The sequence below is a fragment of the Peromyscus leucopus genome, chromosome 8a (genome assembly GCF_004664715.2).
Source record: "Peromyscus leucopus breed LL Stock chromosome 8a, UCI_PerLeu_2.1, whole genome shotgun sequence".
Taxonomy (NCBI): Eukaryota; Metazoa; Chordata; class Mammalia; order Rodentia; family Cricetidae; genus Peromyscus; species Peromyscus leucopus.
In genome coordinates, this window is record NC_051085.1 from 14,901,140 (window position 1) to 14,921,980 (window position 20,841).

The 20,841-nt window shown below is 38.6% G+C and overlaps 1 protein-coding gene across 1 annotated transcript; it reads left to right on the forward strand.

The window, feature by feature from the left end:
• The first annotated feature begins 1,335 nt into the window (after nucleotides 1-1,335).
• Nucleotides 1,336-20,750, forward strand: LOC114696862 (amine sulfotransferase-like). The gene is given in 7 exon segments (XM_028874807.2): nucleotides 1,336-1,428; nucleotides 8,729-8,880; nucleotides 10,654-10,862; nucleotides 12,204-12,330; nucleotides 13,399-13,493; nucleotides 18,523-18,709; nucleotides 20,502-20,750. Coding segments are annotated over 6 exon segments (882 nt in total). The 5' UTR covers nucleotides 1,336-1,428; nucleotides 8,729-8,738; the 3' UTR covers nucleotides 20,624-20,750.
• Nucleotides 20,751-20,841: the final 91 nt, after the last annotated feature.

Sequence of the window (20,841 nt, forward strand, 5' to 3'; positions counted from 1 at the left end):
TATTTGATTAGATAAATCCTTTTTTGCTTTTTGAGCAAGATTTCACTATGTAGCCTTAACTGACTAGGAACTTGTTATGTAGGCCAGGCTGGCCTGGAACTCATGAAGATTCACCTGCCTCTGCCTCTTAAGTGGTGGCATTAAAGGTACACACTGCCATGCTTGGTGTGCTAAATTTTCTTATCTTTACATACTTTCAAAGTTCAACCAAAGTCCTTTGAGTGGAAAAGTAATTTTGTCCATACTTTCCCCATCATTGCATCAACAATTGCTCGTATTTCCTTCCAATTGCGCAACCCTCCACGTGTGTGCGCGCGTGCGTGTGCGTGTGCGTGTGCGTGTGTGTGTGTGTGTGTGTGTGTGTGTGTGTGTGTGTGTGTGTGTAGTTTTTCTGTTTCCTTCGATACATATAAGATCCAGTTATCTCATAGGAGCCTGAAAACACTCAGCTCAGTGACAATTAGTGTTGTACAGTCAGAAATGCTTAGCTAGGCTGTTCCTTTGGGTGAGTCATCTACTACCCTGATTTCCACATTTTGTACTCCTGTGCCCTCACAAAATGGATTACTTTGCAAACATTGCTTCGGTTTGCAACACTGAGCACACAGGAACAACTTTGATGTTTAGAAGATTAAATTACCCTCCGATGATGCCCTGTTCCCTTCTCAGGGAAAATTTGTACATTAAGCAGATTAAAAATCTCTCCTGGGGTCAAATTCTGTGTTTTGTGGGAACCCGAGAACCATCATTACCTAAGAGCAGCTTATGTGGGAAACAGAAGACCGAAGAATGGATTAAGACATGAGAGAAGAGAGGTGGACAGAACGGGGGCAAAAGCCTGTTATTGTAGAAAACAAAGGACAGGTTATATCTAGTAAAAAGAAAACAAGCAGGATTGGAAAATCATTGCTAAAAAGGACACTTTGAGCATTTGAAAATGAATTTGCTCACTCAGCAAGGTTAAACAGCCACTGAACCCTCTATTGCTACAAACTGCTTTTGTAATGGGAGAGGGGGCTCCATGGCACAGGAGCATGGGATAGTGGAGACAAAACCTTGAGGAATGGACCCAGCCCCAGAACCCAAGATAGGCTTGAACAGGATTACTTTTGATCTGAGCTGATCATCAAAGATCATCTTGGCTCCCTTTTCAAATACATCATATGTTTGTTTAGTCAATAACTGAGTAAATACGAACCTTGTTTTCCTGTGGTTCTTTGTAGGTCCTGTAAAAACATGGCAGGTTTTTACAGAAGTCAACTTTTACCCAATTTATCAAGGCTGAACTACTAGTGCCTTCCCTAGATCGGTACTCATTTGCCAAAACAAACCCCGTCAGGACTATTTGTACCTCAGCCACCCTTCAGTCCTTGCCTCTCGTTCACATTTTAGCTGACTTGGTTTTGTTTCCTCTGCTGATCTGCAACCGTGAGTAGTAAAAGGTAGATGTTTGGCATCTTTCAAGCCTTATTTTTTTTTCCCTCTGCATGGCTTGTTCTTTTCTCTTGAATTTTCCGACTTTCTCCTTTCTTTGGACTTAAATGATAATAAGGAAATGCAGACCACCTTGCAACACCAACGTCAAGGTTCTGTATGAATCTTTCTCACACACACCTTTCTCCCTTTACTTCTGAGAGGCATGGCTCTTAAAATTCTCTCTTAATACTGTCAAAGTCAGACTACTTGAGTGGCCGATCATGACAGATAACAAAGAACGACAGTTTCTTTCAGTGTGTTTCTAGGGGCAGCCTGACACACTGCTCAGTGACCAGACTTTCTGGAAATCACAGTAATGTGGGGAGTAGGTGGGTAACTCAATGGGAAATTCATGGTGGCAATGTCAACACGTCACTTCACCTACCATCTTGAAACCATTATTTGTGAGCAGACCCCAGGTCTTCTGTTCCTATTACTCACTAGTCGGGCTGCCTGGACTTCACCTCACAGAAAGATAATCACTAGAGGCTCATGTCATATTTTTAAGTTGTACTCAACAACCTCCAAAGGCTTTACACAGGTGACTCTAACATAAAAGATTTTCTATGTCCTCTTTACAGAAATCTAAACCTCGACTTGTATCGATCAAGTGACTTAGATGGTTTAAAAAAAATTAAATGTTGTTTGCTGGCATGCAATTTAGACAGAGCTGTATTTTTAGACTTTGACACATTTATTTTCCTAATGTACACAAAAATTCTTTTGGAGTAAACAACTGAAATTTGCAATTTGCAGTTCTAATGCTATTAGAAACTATGGCATCCTCTAATCTATTTAAGCATTACATAGAGATTTATCTGACAGATCCTATGCAGATATTTGTCTGGACCGAATTTGCAAAGATGTAATCTTTCTTTAAGTTCTATCCTCTCTCTCTCTCTCTCTCTCTCTCTCTCTCTCTCTCTCTCTCTCTTTCTCCTCTCTCTCTCTCCCTCTCTCTCTCTCTCCCTCTCTCTCTCTCTCTGTCTCTCTCTCTGAATGAAAGTAAATTCATTGAATTAGCATAGCTATTCTTATTTTATTTTAGCTACCACTTTCTTGAAGTTAATTTCAAATAAAAACTAATAATTAAGTCAAAAATCTAATATTTAAAACTTTTTGTTATCGGACATTATGTTAATTGCAATTTTGCTAGTAATTACTAACAGGTGAATTTTAATCATTTTAGTCTATCAAATATTGTGTTTATGCATTTTAAGTTACTATTTTATGTTCATTATATTTCTTACTCATCTGTGCCTATTCATATGCTTTATGACAATACATACTTCACATAACTAAGATGTTAGTGCACACACAACTGGCTGTTATTTTTAAGCATCCTTATACCTGCTGTTGGTTAGATCAATGTTGTGTTTATTGGCATATCTCCATTGCACCAGGTTTAATAAAGACAATATTATTCAAACATTAATTTATCATGCACTTTGAACATATCTACCTCCATGCCCCCTGGTAAGTATTTTGAATCCCCGGTAGTGGGTTTCTCCACCAAAGCAATAAGCTAAATCAAGCTGAATTAATAAGACCAGGTTTAATCTGAGCAAAGCGTTCCTGGGTAATCTCAGGGGAAGAAGAGAAATCATGTGGTAGGTCGATGGACCAGAGCTTAAACAGCCTGTAGGTGCAGTCTTGAGCAGCTCAGGAGGGCAAGGTTTAGAGAGGGAGGAGAGGAGCTGAGGTGGAGTTTCCAGCAGGAACACCTCCTTTATTACCATATCCCCTTCTCCTACTGCAATCTCCTTTCCTCCCCAAGACCCTCATTTATATGTGGTTTTGTGTATCAGAAAATCTAGGGTCCAGGAATGAGATAAAACATGAATATATAGTCGTTTCATTAGTCTATTTCCGGGCTTTTGCTTTTTTATATCTGTGGGAGTTTTTAGTTGTTTATACATTCTGGATATCATCTGGGCAGTGGTGGCGTACACCTTTATTCCCAGCACTCGGGAAGCAGAGGCAGGCGGACCTCTGTGAGTTCAAGGCCTGCCTGAGCTACAGAGTGAGTTCCAGGAAAGGAGCAAAGCTACACAGCAAAGCAAACCCTGTCTCAAAAAACAAAAACAAAACAAAACAAAATTCTGGATATCAGTATCCGGTCACAGGTATAGTAAGCAACTGTAGCTGAAAGTTTCTCTGTGTCCCTCCTGGGCCATAGCCACTCAGACCCAAGTAAACACACAGAGGCTTATGTTAATTAAAACTGCAGCCATTAGCTCAGGCTTACTACTGACTAGCTTTTACATTTAAACTCAGCCCATTTTTGTTAATTTATATGTTGCCATGTGTTCCGTGGCTTTACCTGTGTATCATTACATGCTGCTCCCTGGATGGCAGGCTGGTGTCTCCTGACTCTGCCTTCCTCTTCCCAGAATTCTCCTCCTCTGCTTGCCCGCCTATACTTCCTGCCTGGCTACTGGCCAATAAGCACGTTATTTATCAACCAATCAGAGCAATACATATTCACAGCATATGGAACATCCCACAGCAAGCATCGAGACTTTCATTCATCCTGTAGGCTGTGTGTTCACTGAATGAATCGATTTCTTTGGTGTGTAGAAACCCTTCAACTTCCATTTTTAGTTCTCGGTATTATTTCCTGAGCTGTGGGGAGTCCTCAGAAAACCTCACAAAGTGTTTTCCTTTCTGTTTCTCTCTAGTAGTTTCAGAGTGTCTGGTCTTGAAGGTATTTGGCAGATTTTGAATTGACTTTTGTACAGAGGGAGAGAATGTTATCCGGCTTCATTCTTCCACGCATGCCATCTTTCACCAAACTCTCTCCGAGTCCATGACAGTAGTAGGTCAGCATTTTTCAGATTTATGGCCGCCCTGTTCCTCATGGTGCTGTGCTGGGACTTCTGTTTGGGGGATTACTTGTAGTGTTTTAATTCCTGATATTGTTTCACTGGTAGGGCTGGCAGTGTTCAAGGAGGACAGGGTTTTTGTAAGGTTGAGGCATCCTTTTACTCCACTGGACTTCAGGCGTAGCTCAGCAGTTATAACCTCCCAGATAGCTTCAAGGCACCAGGCGTGAGCGTCACTTCTGCTTCAAGAGCAGAACACTATGGAAAGAGCCACACCTGGTGGATAGGTCCACAATGAAAACATAGTAACAGCTAGTTAAAAATAAGCAACTGTCTCAACTCAAATAACAAGGACAAATAAAGGAATGGGGCTGGCAAGAGGAGGGCTGGACAGGAGACAGACAAGAAAGACTAGTAATTCATATTTGAGGAACAGAAAAATTAGAAGAAGAGAAAAAAGTCAAAAGCAGTGGGGGAACAGTAAAGATGAGAATGGAGGTAAGTCAGAACCAGCCAGGAGGAGAATGAAAAAGAAAACAGTAAGCAAATACAAACAGAAAACCTAAAATAATCCTACCACTCAGGATGCTGAGGCAGGAGACCCCACCACGTCCACAACTCCAGAGAGAGGGAGAGAGACAGAGAGAAAGACAGAGACAGAGAGAGACAGACACAGAGAGAGAGACACAGAGACAAGAGAGAGAGAGAGACAGACACACACAGAGAGACAGAGACAGAGACAGAGACAGACAGACACACAGACACACACACACAGACAGAGAGAGAGAGAGAGAGAGAGAGAGAGAGAGAGAGAGAGAGAGAGAGAGAGAGAGAGAGAGCATATTACGGGATGTGGTCTGTACATAGTCCTGTAAGATCCAAGCCCCTGTGCCAGTCATGGGAGGCCAGGAGATGGAAGGGAATGGAAGGAGCCACAGGCACATCTGATGTGCTTTATTCGCTGGCTCTCGGGACTGTTCGGAGGTACAGGCACAGGCCTACAGAGACACGCAGGTAGACTGTCAAATGGTAGGGAGAAGATGAAAGCTCAGGCCTCTTTCCTTAAGGACACGTTTATACAGAATCACATAAAAGTATCTCTTTTGCAAGGAATGGTTGTATAACAGTATATATTACTGTCTACAGATCCCTGGTGTCATCGATTTTGTGCTCACTTATTAACATCCTGCACTGTTTGTCTTGGCTCATACTGTATCAATATCTGTGCTATGTTGTCTAAAGATAAACTGGCCCCTTTGACCCTGTGTACCCTACAGGTCTCTCACATGGGCACAGTTTCCAGGCTTGGCTCTGGAGTCCACCGCAAGCCATGGCTAAAACAGATACCCATATCACAGAGCATTGCTGCATTCTGATTCAAAGTTTTCCCTCTCTAGCTAGAAATATTCTGTAGGACAGACGATAGAATATGGTGCCGTGGCACTTCCTCTGAACTTCCAGGATAAGCCATGCAGGGAGGGATCTTTGCCTCCAGAATGGCCTAACCTCCAGCTCACTAAGATTCTTGCTAAAGTGGCTTTTTGTCAGCCCTCTATGAGAGTTTCCTAGCACTGCCCCATCCCCTCCCATAAGCAGTTCCCACCCCTGTGGCTCTCTCTCTCCCTCTCCCTCTCCCTCTTCCTCTCTCTCTCCCTCCCTCCTTCCCATCTCTGCCTCTCCCTCTCCCTGTCCCTGTCCCTCTCCCTTTCCCTCTCCCTCTCCCTCCCTCCTTCCCATCTCTACCTCTCCCTGTCCCTCTCCCTCTCCCTCCCTCCTTCCCATCTCTGCCTCTATCTCTGTCTGTGTGAGTGTTTTGTGTGTGTGTGTGTGTGTGTGTGTGTGTGTGTGTGTGTGTGTGTGTCCCTCCACCTCTCCTTAACATGCACTGCTGTTAAAAGCACAGTACAAATATTAAGGCTTTCTCTGTTTTGAGCTGTGGTTCCAGCCCCCAGTAGTAACACTCACCCTTCACTGAAGCTGAGCCCTCTGAAACAGACTCTGGAGTCTCCTTCTGTTCGGCTTTCTGAAATGTGTTTTTCCCTTGCTATGGAAACTAGTGTTTTCCTACCATGACCTACATCACAGATGGAGGCTCTGCCACTGCCCCTGGGTTATCCCGTGGAGAGCTCATCAGCACGTTCCTGTGTTGCTCACCACATCCCACTCACGTTCTTTTTTTACTTTACATCGTTACTACAAACACTGGTTAGGATGTGAGCACTGTTAGTGGGAGTGCAAGCTTACAAGATGAGCCAGCTCTGCTCCTCTTGGGCACATACCCAAGAGAGTCTACACACTGTCACAGAGATACAGATTCATTCTGTAGACAACACATTCATGTGTTACCTGAAATTTGGGGGGAGTCTACCAAAATCATTCATGTTACTGGGAACATCAGAGTCCCCTCTCGGGCGTCTTTTTCTTAATAGCAAGTTTAAGAACAGACAGAAATGTAAACCAAAGGACAATTTTATTTAAATGAATGTAAAAGGAAAACCTCCATGGCAGGCAAGCTGGAAACTTCAGCAGCAGCTTGGATGAGGGAGACAGAGAAGAGGAAGGGTAAGGCATGCCATTTCAGCTGAGATAGTACAGAGGTCAGCCACTTGGTGGACAAGCAGCCCCCCTGGTAGGGTGGGAGATTGAGAGGTGGGTGAAAAGGCCCACCATACCAGAGAAAGCATACTTACCTCTGCCTAATGTCTGAAAGTGAAAGACAAAAAAGAAGAAAAAAGAAAAGTTGAGCAAACCCAACAGAAACTCAGGGTAGCTTATAGGGACTGACTACAGAGCTGCAATTCTGGGAAGGAAAAGTACATTACCTCAGTAAAAGGCCAACTGTTCCTCTTATCTCTTAAGCATGGTTTAAAGTAAGTGTGTCTTCTTAGAGGGTCCCATAGCCAAGTCATGGCACTGACCAACTGTAATTTTAGATCTCCACCCAGGTCAGAGATTTCTTTCTGTCGACCAGAAGGAACTTGTTTCCCTTAATGGGCCTTTACTGATACTATTATTAATTTTCTATTTACAATAACAAAGAAAAGGACACAGTCTCAATATATAGCTACTGATGAATGGATAATGAAATTGTGGTACATCTGTACAGTGGAATTCTAATCAGCTGTAAAGAAAATGGAATGAGGGTTAGAGAGATGGCTCAGCAGTTACGAGCACTGACTGCTTTTCCAGAGGTCCTGAGTTCAATTCCCCCAACCACATGGTGGCTCACAACCATCCATAATGAGATCTGGTGCCCTCTTTTGGCCTGCAGGCAAACACGCAGCCAGAACACTGTATACATAATAAACAAACAAACAAATAAACAAACAAGTAAATATTTAAAAAAAGAAAATGGAATGATAGAATTTGAAGGAAAATGAATGAAGCTGAAAAGGATTATATTAAATGAGCTAACTCAGGCTCACTGAGATGAATTGGCACATAGTCTCTATCACACACAGATCCTAGCTTCCAGCTTTTATATATGTGCAGTTATATGGGAATATGAATATAAGTCATGCAAGTGGTAAAGAGACAATAAAAGGGGAAAAGCTTTTAAGAAAGGAAGACATCTGGGGTAATAAAACATTTATGACATGTAAGAAAAATGAAGGTGGACATCTGCAGGGATGGGGGTGGGGAGATCTGGAGGAGTGTGGGAGTATCACCCCCCAAAATATGTACAAAAATGCCATATGGATACATGGTGCTTTGTATCATAAAATAAAAAAAATATGCTATATTTTTATTTTAAATTCTTCTGCTGAAAAGTATAATATCACAATAAACATTTTCATACAATATTTGTGACTATACAAGAATGATGTTTCTAAGGACCATGGATTTTAGCCAGGCAAAAAAATATTAGAAATGGTCTCTCAGATGCCAAGTCTCAGAAATACTCCACAGAGACAGCAGGTTATCCATACTCTAGGAAAAGAAGAATAGAAGCATAGTCCTTAACAGAATTTCTTATTTTCATAACAAAAGTATACATAATAAAAATATAATATACAAAGAAACTCATTAGTTAAAAACGTGGTCTCTGTACCCAAATTGTCTTTTGTCAAGTCTTTCTAAGTCGAGCAGCTGGACAACATTGAAGGATTTGGTTGTATTCTCTGTGCCCTCTTTTCTCATCTGTGTGTAGATTAAGATTACCTTTCCCATATGGAATCATAGAACAATCTTTCTAGCTTCCTGCTATGTTTGTTTCCTCAGATTTTATATAGTGATAGTAAGATGTAGTGACATAAGATTATTGCAAATTTTAGTAGCCTAGCATATGTAATATGTTTATTGTAGTAAATATTAATACGTGAGAGACATTTCAGTGGTGCTTGGTACATGTAGACCACTCAACAAGCATTACTCACTATTGGAAAATACTATGATTGTGAAGAAAATTTTATGATTTTTATTTCCAGGTGAATTATCATGGACCATAAAAAGGAATATTTACTTAACTTCAAAGGCTATAATTTTGAAAGATCTTTAGTTAAAATGGACATAGTGGAAAATATGGATGATTACGAAATTAGAGATGATGATGTCTTCCTAATCACATTTCCAAAATCTGGTGAGTGGCATGAGTAAGTCATATGGCATTCGTATTTGTTTTGGTTTGATAATAAGTGCATAATTATTCTCCTTTCCACACACCGTCAACTGTTATCTCAGACAATGCTTAAATTTCCAATACATTGAATTTTGTTGACAAAATTTCCAAGACAACTGTAATCTACTTAAAATTTTCAAAAACAGAAGGAAAAAAAAAAAAAACAACCTTAAGCAGTGAGGTTTCCCAGAAGGATTACTCTTGAGGTTTATGAGGCTGATCAGGACAAGTACGCACAAACACTCCCGTTTTACTATGCAGTCCTGTTGGACATGAAGAGGGACTAAAGTTCCCTTTGTAAAGGGAACTTCTACCTCAGCAGAAGGTAAAACTTGGAAGTCTTGGTTTACGTTTTTGCAGCAGTTGACAGATTAAACAGCAAAGCTAGAAGTGTTTAGATTTCACATACCCCCTCCCCGCTTAGTTTTGCTGCCCATGAACAGTAATACCAAGATTTTATATCCATATTGGACCACTTCGGTAAATAAAGACACTTTTCAATATATGCAATTCTTTGTTCATATCCAATCCTACTTTGTTTCCTTTCTTTGCGATGTTTAATGTGGTACACAGAACTTAAAGGACTCTGGGAGGCAGTCACTCTGTTTCACTGTAGATAGTAACTAAATAACGAGCCCCTGGACAGCCACTGGGTGCTTCTGAAGGTCCTCAGGAAGACTAAAAACGGGTGATGAGTGTTTATATTGTACCACACAGGATGCCAACACTTCCATTGTTATCAGTCTGTGATGTCTTGACATGATCTGTTCTATCAAAATTTCAGCCTCTGCTACAAATGATGCACTATCACTCCTCACTGGGAATAGTCATTGGTTAATCAAATCTACACCGCCACCAACGAATTATCTGGAATAGCCATTAATAAACAAGGCTAGACCTCAGCACTGTGGTATTTGATCCCATGGGGTCTACTCTTAAAGGGAATAGAATTGGAATTTTGCATGTATTTCTCAAACACTTCCACTGTATGACTTGATCTAATAGTCAAGAGACCAGAGGTCAATTACATCGAAATCTGTGGTTTTCTCTTTCAACGTGTATATTATGATCTATGCCAGAGAAGTATCTGAGCAGACAAAGCAATTCCAAAGGGGATGGAAACTGGAAATTTAATTCTATTGGCTTTTCTACACTTTTAAATGGCAAGGAAATAATGAAGTAATTTCAGAAATAAGTCAGAATTTCCCATAAGCAACAATAAAGTGGCATTCAGTAACTACTTTATATTTTATAAAAATTAAGAAATAATGTAGAAGGCTCCAAATAGGGAAAAAAAACAAAACACCTTGCAGCAAGTCAGAAATGCCACTCTCCCTGATGTGATCTGGCTCCACTGTATGTATCCATATGTATTGATACTATACTTTACCTGTTAATGTCTGCAAATGTTATATGCCAAGAGCAGTTAAATATTACCAGAAAGACCCCACACGAAGCCCAGAATACACGGACGCTGCAAGAATAATCTGGATTATCACTACCAAATCACCGCATATATTTAAGTGAGAAAGGAACAGAGTTGTTGATTTCAACCTTGCCAACTTGAGTGTTACATACAGGCAACAGGGAATGAAAAGTGGGCATATCCAAGCATACTTGGAGTGTTTAAGGAAAGGAAAGCTCTAAACTCGTCGAAGATTATGGCATTACTGTTGGATTCATTATTGAAACCTACTTCAGGATTGAAAATAAGATTGCTATCTCTTTTTACAGGTACCATCTGGACTCAACAGATCCTCAGCTCGATTTATTTTGAGGGCCACCGAAACAGTACTGAAAATGTCCAAACCATGGACAGAACGCCATTCTTTGAGTACAATGTTCATAATTTGGACTTTGCCAAAATGCCATCACCACGCATCTTTACCTCCCACCTCCCATATTATTTAGTTCCAAAAGATCTCAAGAACAAGAAAATCAAAGTAGGTCATAGAGCTTAGTCACTTACTGTACCCACGAAATGCCTTCTCCAAGTACTGAATAATTAGGTTATTCCAATGTTTTACTATTATAATGTAGCTGCTATGGGCATTCTTGAGTATGTCTCCTGGGTACTCTTCCACCATCTTCCCTAGAATCCATCCAAAAACTGCAGAGCCACAATTATCAGAGGATTCAATTTGTGGAGGTTCTGCAGTATCTCTGAAGAAAGCAGATTAGTCATTTCTTGCTGAAATGTCCAGTAGATGAGTTCTTAGTTTTTCTCTAGTAACGTGACAGATCAGACTTTTAAAGGTTTATCAGCATGACAGCTACCAAAAGGTGTCTCAAATGTATCTTAATTTGCATGCTCATGCTCATAATGGAAGCAATCATGTTTTATGTTTATTGGCCATAGTTATTTTTGATTCTGTGAAAAGGCCCAACATTTTATGACATTCTCCTGATCAGTTTGCTTCCCATCACTTCTAAATATGAATCTATTTTAGCTCAATTGCATTGCTCTTCTCATGCATGTTTTGATTAATAACATTCTTAATTTTAGTGTTATCAAACTGATTGATTTTTCTTTTAAATAAATTCACATTTTAGCCTGGAGATATGCTCTTTGAGTTTTGGTTTTCCTTTCTTATTCTTTTCCTCCCTCCCTTCCTTTATTTCATTTTTTTTCTTGTGAGAGCCTGGCATGGAGCCAAAGATGGCATGAACTCCTCCTCCTGCCTAGACTCCGAGGTGCCAGTATTGTGGTCACACTCCCCCAGATTATTATTTCTGTATTTGAGTTTTTATACTCTTAACTAATGTTTAAGTTATTTTTCAGAAAGATATGAAGGAAAAATTCATTTTTCTTTGAAGATTACATGTGGATTACTAGGTATATCAATATGACTATTAGTTTTTTGTTTTTAAACTTATCTCTATTGCTACCTTAGTTATACATCTAATATGACATAATACTCATCAACTGACCCTCATGACAAAATAATTTTCCTTTAAATTTTTAATTAAAAATTTTATACCATATATATTGATCATATAAGGCAAATTATCAGTATTTATTAACATTATAAATAATATTGCTTTTTGAGAATTGAGCTACATTCTTATACATGTAGGAAATACCGTGGAGAAAGGATGTTTATTACAGTACTCTCCATAATACCAAAAAGTAAATAATAACCACTTGACTTTTCACAGCTTAAGGACTAGAAGAAATAATTATGCTTATTGTCATAATCAAATACTATAAAATTGTTTTTAAAACTTATAAGCATAACCAATGTTTTTTAAGGAAATAATCCCATAATAAATTCTGTTTACAGATTCTTTATATCTACAGAAATCCTAAAGATGTTTTGACCTCCTATTTTCATTTTACAAATTTGATGGCTAACCTTGAAGCTGAAAATTCTATGGAAAATTTTCTGCAAACATTTCTAGATGGGAGAGGTAAGTATTAATTCATCAACCCAGACACAAATGAGCTACACAAAAGCTAATTACACACTTAGCCAAATTCTCAAACTTTACAGAACACAATTCAAAGAAATGGAGCAGAGCAATGAAATGCCCTGCTTTCCTGAAAGGAACAAGAAAAAGAATACCAGAACAAGAAGCACAATACCAGACAAACAAAAAACAGAACCCAAAGAACTCATCTCTAGGGACAATTGAATGTCTACTCTATCTGTCATCAGCTGGGTTTTCTATCTTTAGACACCACTTGAGGACTGTCAAGGTTGCAAAGGCATGTCGTGTAGGAACTATTTTGGTTTACAGATAGTCTATTAATTCCTTCCAACTAGTGACAAAGGCAGAGTAATCCATTCTGGCAGAGCAAATGCTGAGGGTGAGTGTGTGCTTTGCATGGGCTTGTGGAAGGCCTTATACAGCAGCGGTGGAATTATTCATTGCAATACTTAGGTGGATTAACTAATGCAAGAGGCTCATAGCATGTGGAGTCATGATCTCTATTCAGATTCTGTGCCACTGTAGACAGTGAACATGGTTGCCCAGGCCTCATAGAGAACAAGAGTTTCAATAGATACGCGTGCCCTCTGTGGAGAAGTAGGAAAATGAAACAGTGTGTTCTAAAGTCATCTGCAGTCTCAGGTCCTTGAGTTTCTGGATTGCTTCCTTCCTACTCCTTATATAGGCAGGTTTCTATGAATGTCAGGTTATTGTTCCCCTAAACCATTAAACATTTTAAGAAGGGATATAGATGTCCATTGCAGGGACTCTGTTTTATTTCCGAAAATTCCAAACCAGAAAATGAAGAAGAGAGTTTGTCGTTTACTACATGCACACACAGGTAGACAATTTTTTGTTTGTTTGTTTGTTTTTTTGATTGATTGATTTTTCAAGACAGGGTTTCTCTGTGTAGTTTTAGTGCCCATTCTGGATCTCACTCTATAGACCAGGCTAGCCTTGAACTCACAGAGTTCCACCTGGCTCTGCCTCCCAAGTGCTTGGATTAAAGGCATGCGCCACATTCTTACTCCTTACCTTTGTTCTCAGTGATAGGAAGCTGTTGGTTTGACCACATCAAAGGCTGATATGAACACAGACATGACTTCAATATTATGTTCCTGAGCTATGAAGATATGAAGAAGGTAAGATAAGAAAGTTGTATTTTTAAATGATTGCTTTTGCCTTGTTCTTCTCTTGGTTGAAACCGTGTTCTCCCAGTTCTCTTCATTCTTGAATTCTCCTTTGGGCTTTGCGTTGGAGATGATTCCTAATGTCCTGCCTTGCCTCACTCCCTGGACTTCCTCAGGACTCTCTTCTCCCTGTACAGTCATCTCTTGTGATCCCTTCTCATGCGACCACCTGTGTCAAGGAAACCTCAAAAAATTCACAGCAGCAGTTGCTTTCATAATCAAAAACTTGATCATTACATATCAATGGCATCCATTAATGGCATCTGGTGTGATATTCCAGCCTAGGAGTAGAGTGTGCACTGATCTCATCTTTCCACTCTTCTCGAATTGCCATTCCTTTCTTCTCCCAAGACCCTCCCCGATCACTATTAAACACGATTCTCCTTAAAAGTTGACTTTTAAGTTTCCACAGATGAGAGAACACAGACATTTGTCTCATTGTCCAGCTTATTTCACTTGACCTGATGTCCTTAGCTTCACACATATTACTGCAGATGACAGAATTTCATTTCATTTTAATGTCTGAGTAATAATCTATTATATATATATACACATATATATATATATATATTGTATGACACATATCATAAATTATGTACTCTTTCATCTGTTGATGGACACTAGGCTGAGTCCACATATTGTGGTTGAAAATGTACAGCAATAGCACTAGATAACAATAAGTTTTGGATGGTGACTTCATTTCTATTGGCTATATACTCAGAGATGCTATAGCTGACATGAAGATCCACTTTACTATAGTTTTCCATGCTCACTACCTAATGAGAGCCAGCAAAGAGCAGAGAGTCACATAACTATTACAAAATGTGGACAATTAGAGCCATAAACTAGAACTGACCAGTTCTTTGTTTTATTTTTGTTACTTGGTTTCTTTTTTTTAGATAGCATCTCAATGTGTATTCATGGTTTGTCTAGAACCCTTTATTCAGACTAGGCTAGCCTTGAACTCACAGAGATCCTCCTGCTTCTGCCTCCTGAGTCCTGGAATTAACAGCGTGTGTCACCTCACCCAAGACAGGCAAAGTTCTCCATGAAGGCCTTATGCTGAGTGCTTGCTCCTACCCCTGGCTCCCAGTTTGACTTTGCTGAGCTTGTCTGAGATTAAGTTTCTACTAAAATTATTCACTGAGATTTACTTTTCATTAATTAAAGACAGTCTGTTTTTAATTTGTTCTCATTTATAGTATTGGGTTAAGGGCAATTCAAAACTTTGTCTTTTACCTCCTTAAATATAGTATTATGTTAAAATTATTCCAAGAACTCCATTATTGGTAGCACCCAAAGCCTTATCATCTTTTTTTCTCTTTTTTTTTTTTTTAGCTGCATTGTTCTATTTTTCATGTTCTTTCAGGTCTTGGTTTTTCGGTCAGTCACTGTGCATCAAAGTGATTAGCATTAGAATCCTATTATTTTATTCACCACAACACACTAAATTTCTTCCACAAATGAACACATACAAAGATAGAGACTAACACACTTAGGTCAGCTTAGCAGGACCCCAAATCATCTGGTTCCCACATGCAAACACATCTCTGTTTCTTGTATTTCATGTATAGAGTTCAGCTTTCATTAAATATGGAAGAGATTTCAAGCTTCTCTAAATCGGTATTCATTCTTACATTGACAAAGAAAATCCACGTGTTCATTCATATTTATTTATTTATTTATTTATTTATTTATTTATTTATTTATTTATTTTGTTCTTGAATTGGAGGTAGTACTTCATCATCATGAAGAATATTGTAACTTTTCTGGGTAAAATTAGTCTCTCACAAACAACTACTATATCCCTAGTCATGTTATGAACCCCAATTGCACTCTTAATTATGATTTTAAAGTCCATAAGGTAAAATTGCCATCTCACTCTTATGACTTGTTATGCAACCATTTGTCACTACTGCTCTCCAAATCCTTTTCTGCTTGTCAAACTGAAACCCTAGGATCATTAAACCATAACTTTTCCTTTTCCTCCTCTCAGTCCCTGAACATCACCACCCTGCTTTCCTCCTCCAGTAATTTCTTTATGCTCAATATTTGGTATGAGTGGAAACAGGCAGTTGTATTTTTATTGACTTAATTTTACTTACTATGATGTCCTCAAGGCTTGTTGCATCACATGTCAAGATTCCCTCTCCATGTCTGCATAGTATGCCATTGTATTTATGTTCTGTGATCTATATATATTTGGCTTGTTTCCACATTTGAGCTGGTGTGCATACTGATGTTGTGAATATGGATGTGCAAATCTTTCAGAGATTTTTGGGCTCAATTGTTTTGAAATGAGAAGTGAAAGCCAGGAGTGGAGTTGCTGGAGCATATGTTGATTCTGCTTTTATTTTGTGAAGGAAGCATCATACATTTTTCCTCTACAGATGTACCACTTTATACTCCACCAACAGCAGCATCACTTATGGTTTATGTCAGTTATTAAGGAAGAGCCATCATAATAGGTTACAAGTGGTAGGCTCTTCTTGTCCGTTTCCATTTCCCAAGTGACTAGTGATACAGAGCATCTTTCTCCTCCATTTAATAGATGTTTCTAGAATCCCTTTGAGGATGATTTATTTAAAGTTTTAATTGAGCTGGTTTTGTTGTGGTGGTTTCTAGGCATAATCCTGTATCAGATAAATGACTTATAAATATTGTTCCCATCCTATAGATTAACTTTTCACTCCATTGAATAGGTCCCCTTTTACATAGGAGTTATGAAGTTTAATGTAATCAATTCATTTTTCTTTAGCTATCTGTACTTGTAGAGACATATCCAAGACACCACTGTGAAATCCTTTGACGTAAATCATCCTATTTTGTCTCTGTACTTTTAGAGGGATATGCAGAACACCACTGTGAAATCCTCTAAGTCTCTCTGTAAGAGCATTGAAGTTTAAGCTCTTACTTTTATGTTTGACCCAAATTTCAGTTGTTTGACATACATTTTAAGGTGAGAATTCAGCTTTATACTTTTGCATATGCACATCCAATTTACCCAAGAACATTTGTTGAAATGAATGACCTTTCCCATGTAAAGTTCTTGGCAGTCATATCAAAAATCATTTGACCATTATAAGTGAGAGATGATCCCTGCGAAGCCTATTCTGTTCTATTGGTTCATGGCTGTCTTCAAGTCACTATCACACTAATAGAATCACATGACATTAAAGTTACTTTTTGTGGGTAAAGATGGATGGCTCAGCAGGTAAAGGGGCTTGCTGCCGATCCAGATGACCTAAATTCAATCCTTGAGACACACATGGTGGAAGAAGAGAGCCAGCTCCTATGAGGTGTCCTGTGACTGAGTGTGCGTGTGCGTGTGCGTGTGTGTGTGTGTCACACACACAAATACATAAATCAACAAATAAGTGAAGTGTAACAAAGTAATTTTGATATCTGAAAATGTGTCTCTTCCAAATTTAATCTCTATTTCAAAACTGGTTGTTCAGGGTCTCTGAGATTTCATATGAATTTTGGACAGATTTTCTTTTTTTGTTGTTGCAAAAATGAAAAAAATCATTGCAATTTTCATTCAGACTGCATAGAATTTGTGGGTTGGTTTGTCTAGTGTCTTTAAAATAACTGTCCTCCAATTCATGAGTGTAGGACACTGTTCTGTTTATTTCTGTTTTCTTCTACTTCCATCAATGTTCTGTTGGTTTCAGTGGACCTGTCTTTAGCCTTTTTAACTTTACTCTTAGGTTTTTTAATCCTACCATTTCAAAATTCGTGTATTTTTTTCTTTTCTTGCTTTAGTATTACTCATTACTAGTATTTAAACTTTCAACTAATATTTGTATATTGACTTTGACTTTGTATCTTACAACTTTGTAAAATCTCACTATTTTAGCAGATCCTTGTGCTTTTCCTAGTTTTTCTTTTTACATATGAGATCATACAGTCTGCTTTACAGGGATAATCTTACTTCTTTGTCTCTAATTTAGATGGTATGTTTCTCTTTCTTGACTAAATGCTCTGCCTCTCATTTCCCAGTAATATGTTAAATTAATAGAAGTAGTAAAATCTAGCTTATTGCAGACCTCAGAAGAAAATGATCCTATTCTTCTCAACCAAATGTGATTCTGGCTCTAAGTATTTAATACACAGTATTTTGCATTGAGGTACTTGACTGTTGCTGCTTGTTTGTGTCGTTAGCTGTTTTTGCTCTTTTGGGGGGCCTGCCACCCAACTCCCAAATAAATTACACACAGAGGCTTATTCTTCCTTATAAATACCTGGCCTTAGCCTGGCTTGTTTCTTGCCAGCTTTCTTTAACTTTAGATTATCCTGTCTTTTGCCTCTGGGCTTTTCCCATTCTCTTACTTCTGTAAATCTTACTCTTACTCCATGGCTTGCTGTGTAGTTAAGTGGCTGGCCCCTGGAGTCCTCCTCCTTCTCTGGCTGCTTCTTCTCCCATATTTCTCCTTCTATGTATTCTCTTTGCCTGCCCGCCCCACCTATCCTTTCTCCTGCCTTGCTATTGACCGTTCAGTTCTTCATTAGACCATCAGGTGCTTTAGACAGGTACAGTAACACAGCTTCACAGAGTTAAACAAATGCAACATAAACAAAAGTAATACATCTTAATATTCTACGACAAGTATGTTAATATTTTTATTTAACAAAGATATTGAGACAGGTGTAGTAGCTCCTACCTCTAATCCTAGCCCATGGGATGCTAAGACATGAAGGCCATCCTAACTTTCAGAGCATCCTAGACTACATATTGAATCCAGGCCAGCTTCAGGCTACAGAGTCTCAAAAAAAGTTGTGTTTTATTAATGGCTTATTCTGTATCAATGATAATAAATAATGATTTCAGTTATTTCTTCACCCTATTCCTATGATGTTTTCACATGTTGAAGAATCCTTGCATTTCAAATGTAAATTCTACCTGTTCATGTAACACGGTTAGCTGTAACTTATACCCCCATTATAAGGTCAGTGATTCCTCAACCCATGACTTTTTCAGGACCTCAGAAGCTCAGTGCTTAAAATCTGCAGTTTTCTGGAGAAAAAACTGAGTGATGAGGACGTGGATGCTGTTGTGAGACAATCTACGTTTCAGAACATGAAATCTGACCCACGAGCAAATTATGAAGATATTATAAAAAATGAAATTGGGACAAGAAATGAGGAGGGAAAGTTCCTCCGCAAAGGTGATATTTAGTGGTCCACAGCAGAAAAAAAAATGTTGAGTGTTCCTTGGAGTGCCTAGGAGAAATAATCTGTGTTTTCCAATGTATTTCTCCAGGTGATAAGGACATTAGGAAGCATCGAACATTTTAGCTGACAGAGAACCTGAAGGGTTTCTAGTAGTGTTAAAAAAAAAAAAAGCTGACAATTTCAATTTCTAAATAGATATGATTTTCCTTCCTTTTGGGCCATACATCCTAATCTTTTAACGTATGTCAGCAGTCTTGTCCTAGGCAATAGATGTGTTAGAAGTGATGATTCTAATTAATCTTGTGTTGTTGTTTTGTTGTTTTGTTTTGTTTTACTTTGGTTTTTGTTTTGTTTTGTTCAGTTTGTGTGTGTGTGTGTGTGTGAGAGAGAGAGAGAGAGAGAGAGAGAGAGAGAGAGAGAGAGAGAAGAGACAGAGAGAGAGACAGACAGAGAGAGACACAGAGAGAGAAACAGACAGACAGAGAAAGAGAGAGATCAGGAGAGGGAGAGTGTGTGTTTTTTACAGTGTAGCCCAAGCAACCAAGGCTGGCTTAAATTCATAATCCTCCTGTCTCTGCACCATACCCCTCCCTGAATGCTAGGATTACAGACATGAAGCACCATGAACTCCTAGACAAGAAGAGTTTACTCACTATTTTTTCTAGGATATTGTACAAGTAAACATACTGTATGTTTATATTGAAGATAATGTTTAAAATGCTGTTTCCTCCTTGTGAGATTATTTTCATCATAAAAATTAGAGTGATATCTTAATAACTTTATCTAATATGAATTCAATTAAGTAAATGGGCAATAAACTTATTATGATCTCATTATATGCCAGGAGATGTGGTTAAGAATAAGCATTTCCCTCTTGATACTCTTTTAACATATCATTACTATGAGCATTAGCTTGTATTTTAATATCTGGATTTTTTTTTTGGTTGTTTTTTGAGACAGGGTTTCTCTGTAGCTTTGGAGCCTGTCCTGGACTAGCTCTGTAGACCATGCTGGTCTCGAACTCATAGAGATCCACCTGCCTCTGCCTCCCGAGTGCTGGGATTACAGGCGTGTGCCACCACTGCCCGGCAATATCTGGATTTTTATATTTTTCAAAAACTTTTATTTTTTCTCTTCTGCCACTTAACATCAACTCTCACATCTCATTTCTCAGTAAGACTAAATGTCTTACCCATGATAGTTTGCCCTCTGTTCCAAATGCAATCATATCATTGTCTCTGACAACTGAAGACCCCAAATGTCTACTTTCATTTTAACTAGCATAGTGATGATTTCAAATTCTTATACAGTAAAATTATAACATTAGCTCTTTCAACGTTCTGCGTCACCTTGACTTGACTTGCTGAAAACCTCTGGGTCTCATTTTTTTCTCTTTAAAATGAAAAAAAAAAAAACATACCTCATAAGGTTGTGTTTGAAATATATTGTGTTTGAAGTATGAGTGTTTTCTTAGTATAATGATTGGTACACAGTAAAATGTATTTTTAAAATTCTAATATATTTTTTAACTTTTAAAGGGTTTTCTTTTTTTTCTAAAAATTGGATATAACTCAGTGGCAATAGCTTAGTGATGCCTATTTGCTATGCTGCTACTCTGAAGTTTTTTCTACTGGACGTTCTTCAGTGATGAGAGGAGAGGTAGCCAACCAAACCCTGCTGAGAACTCAGGGATGTGCAGTGTGAGCTGTAGAGAATGGTAGATGCTGCCATACACTTCTTAAGCACCTTGCTCACGTGGGTGCTGCCCTGTGCTTCTCCCATTAGGTACCATTGGAGACTGGAAACATCATTTGACTGTGGAGCAGAATGAAAAATTCGACAAAATATTCTACAAGAACATGAAAAACATCCCCTTAAAGTTCATCTGGGATATAAATGAGGAATAGAATTTTAATTGCCACGTGAATTAATCATATAAAAATGTGTTAGCCGGAGGCCATATTTTAACATTAAAATTAATTTATTCTACTCACTTAACTATTAATCATAAAGCACAATTCATGAACAAAATGATTAACTTGTGCTGAGGTTACGTGCCATAATATTAATTTCAAAGGTGACCATGAGCATTGGTATCCTTCACCAAATGGTTTAACAGAAAGCA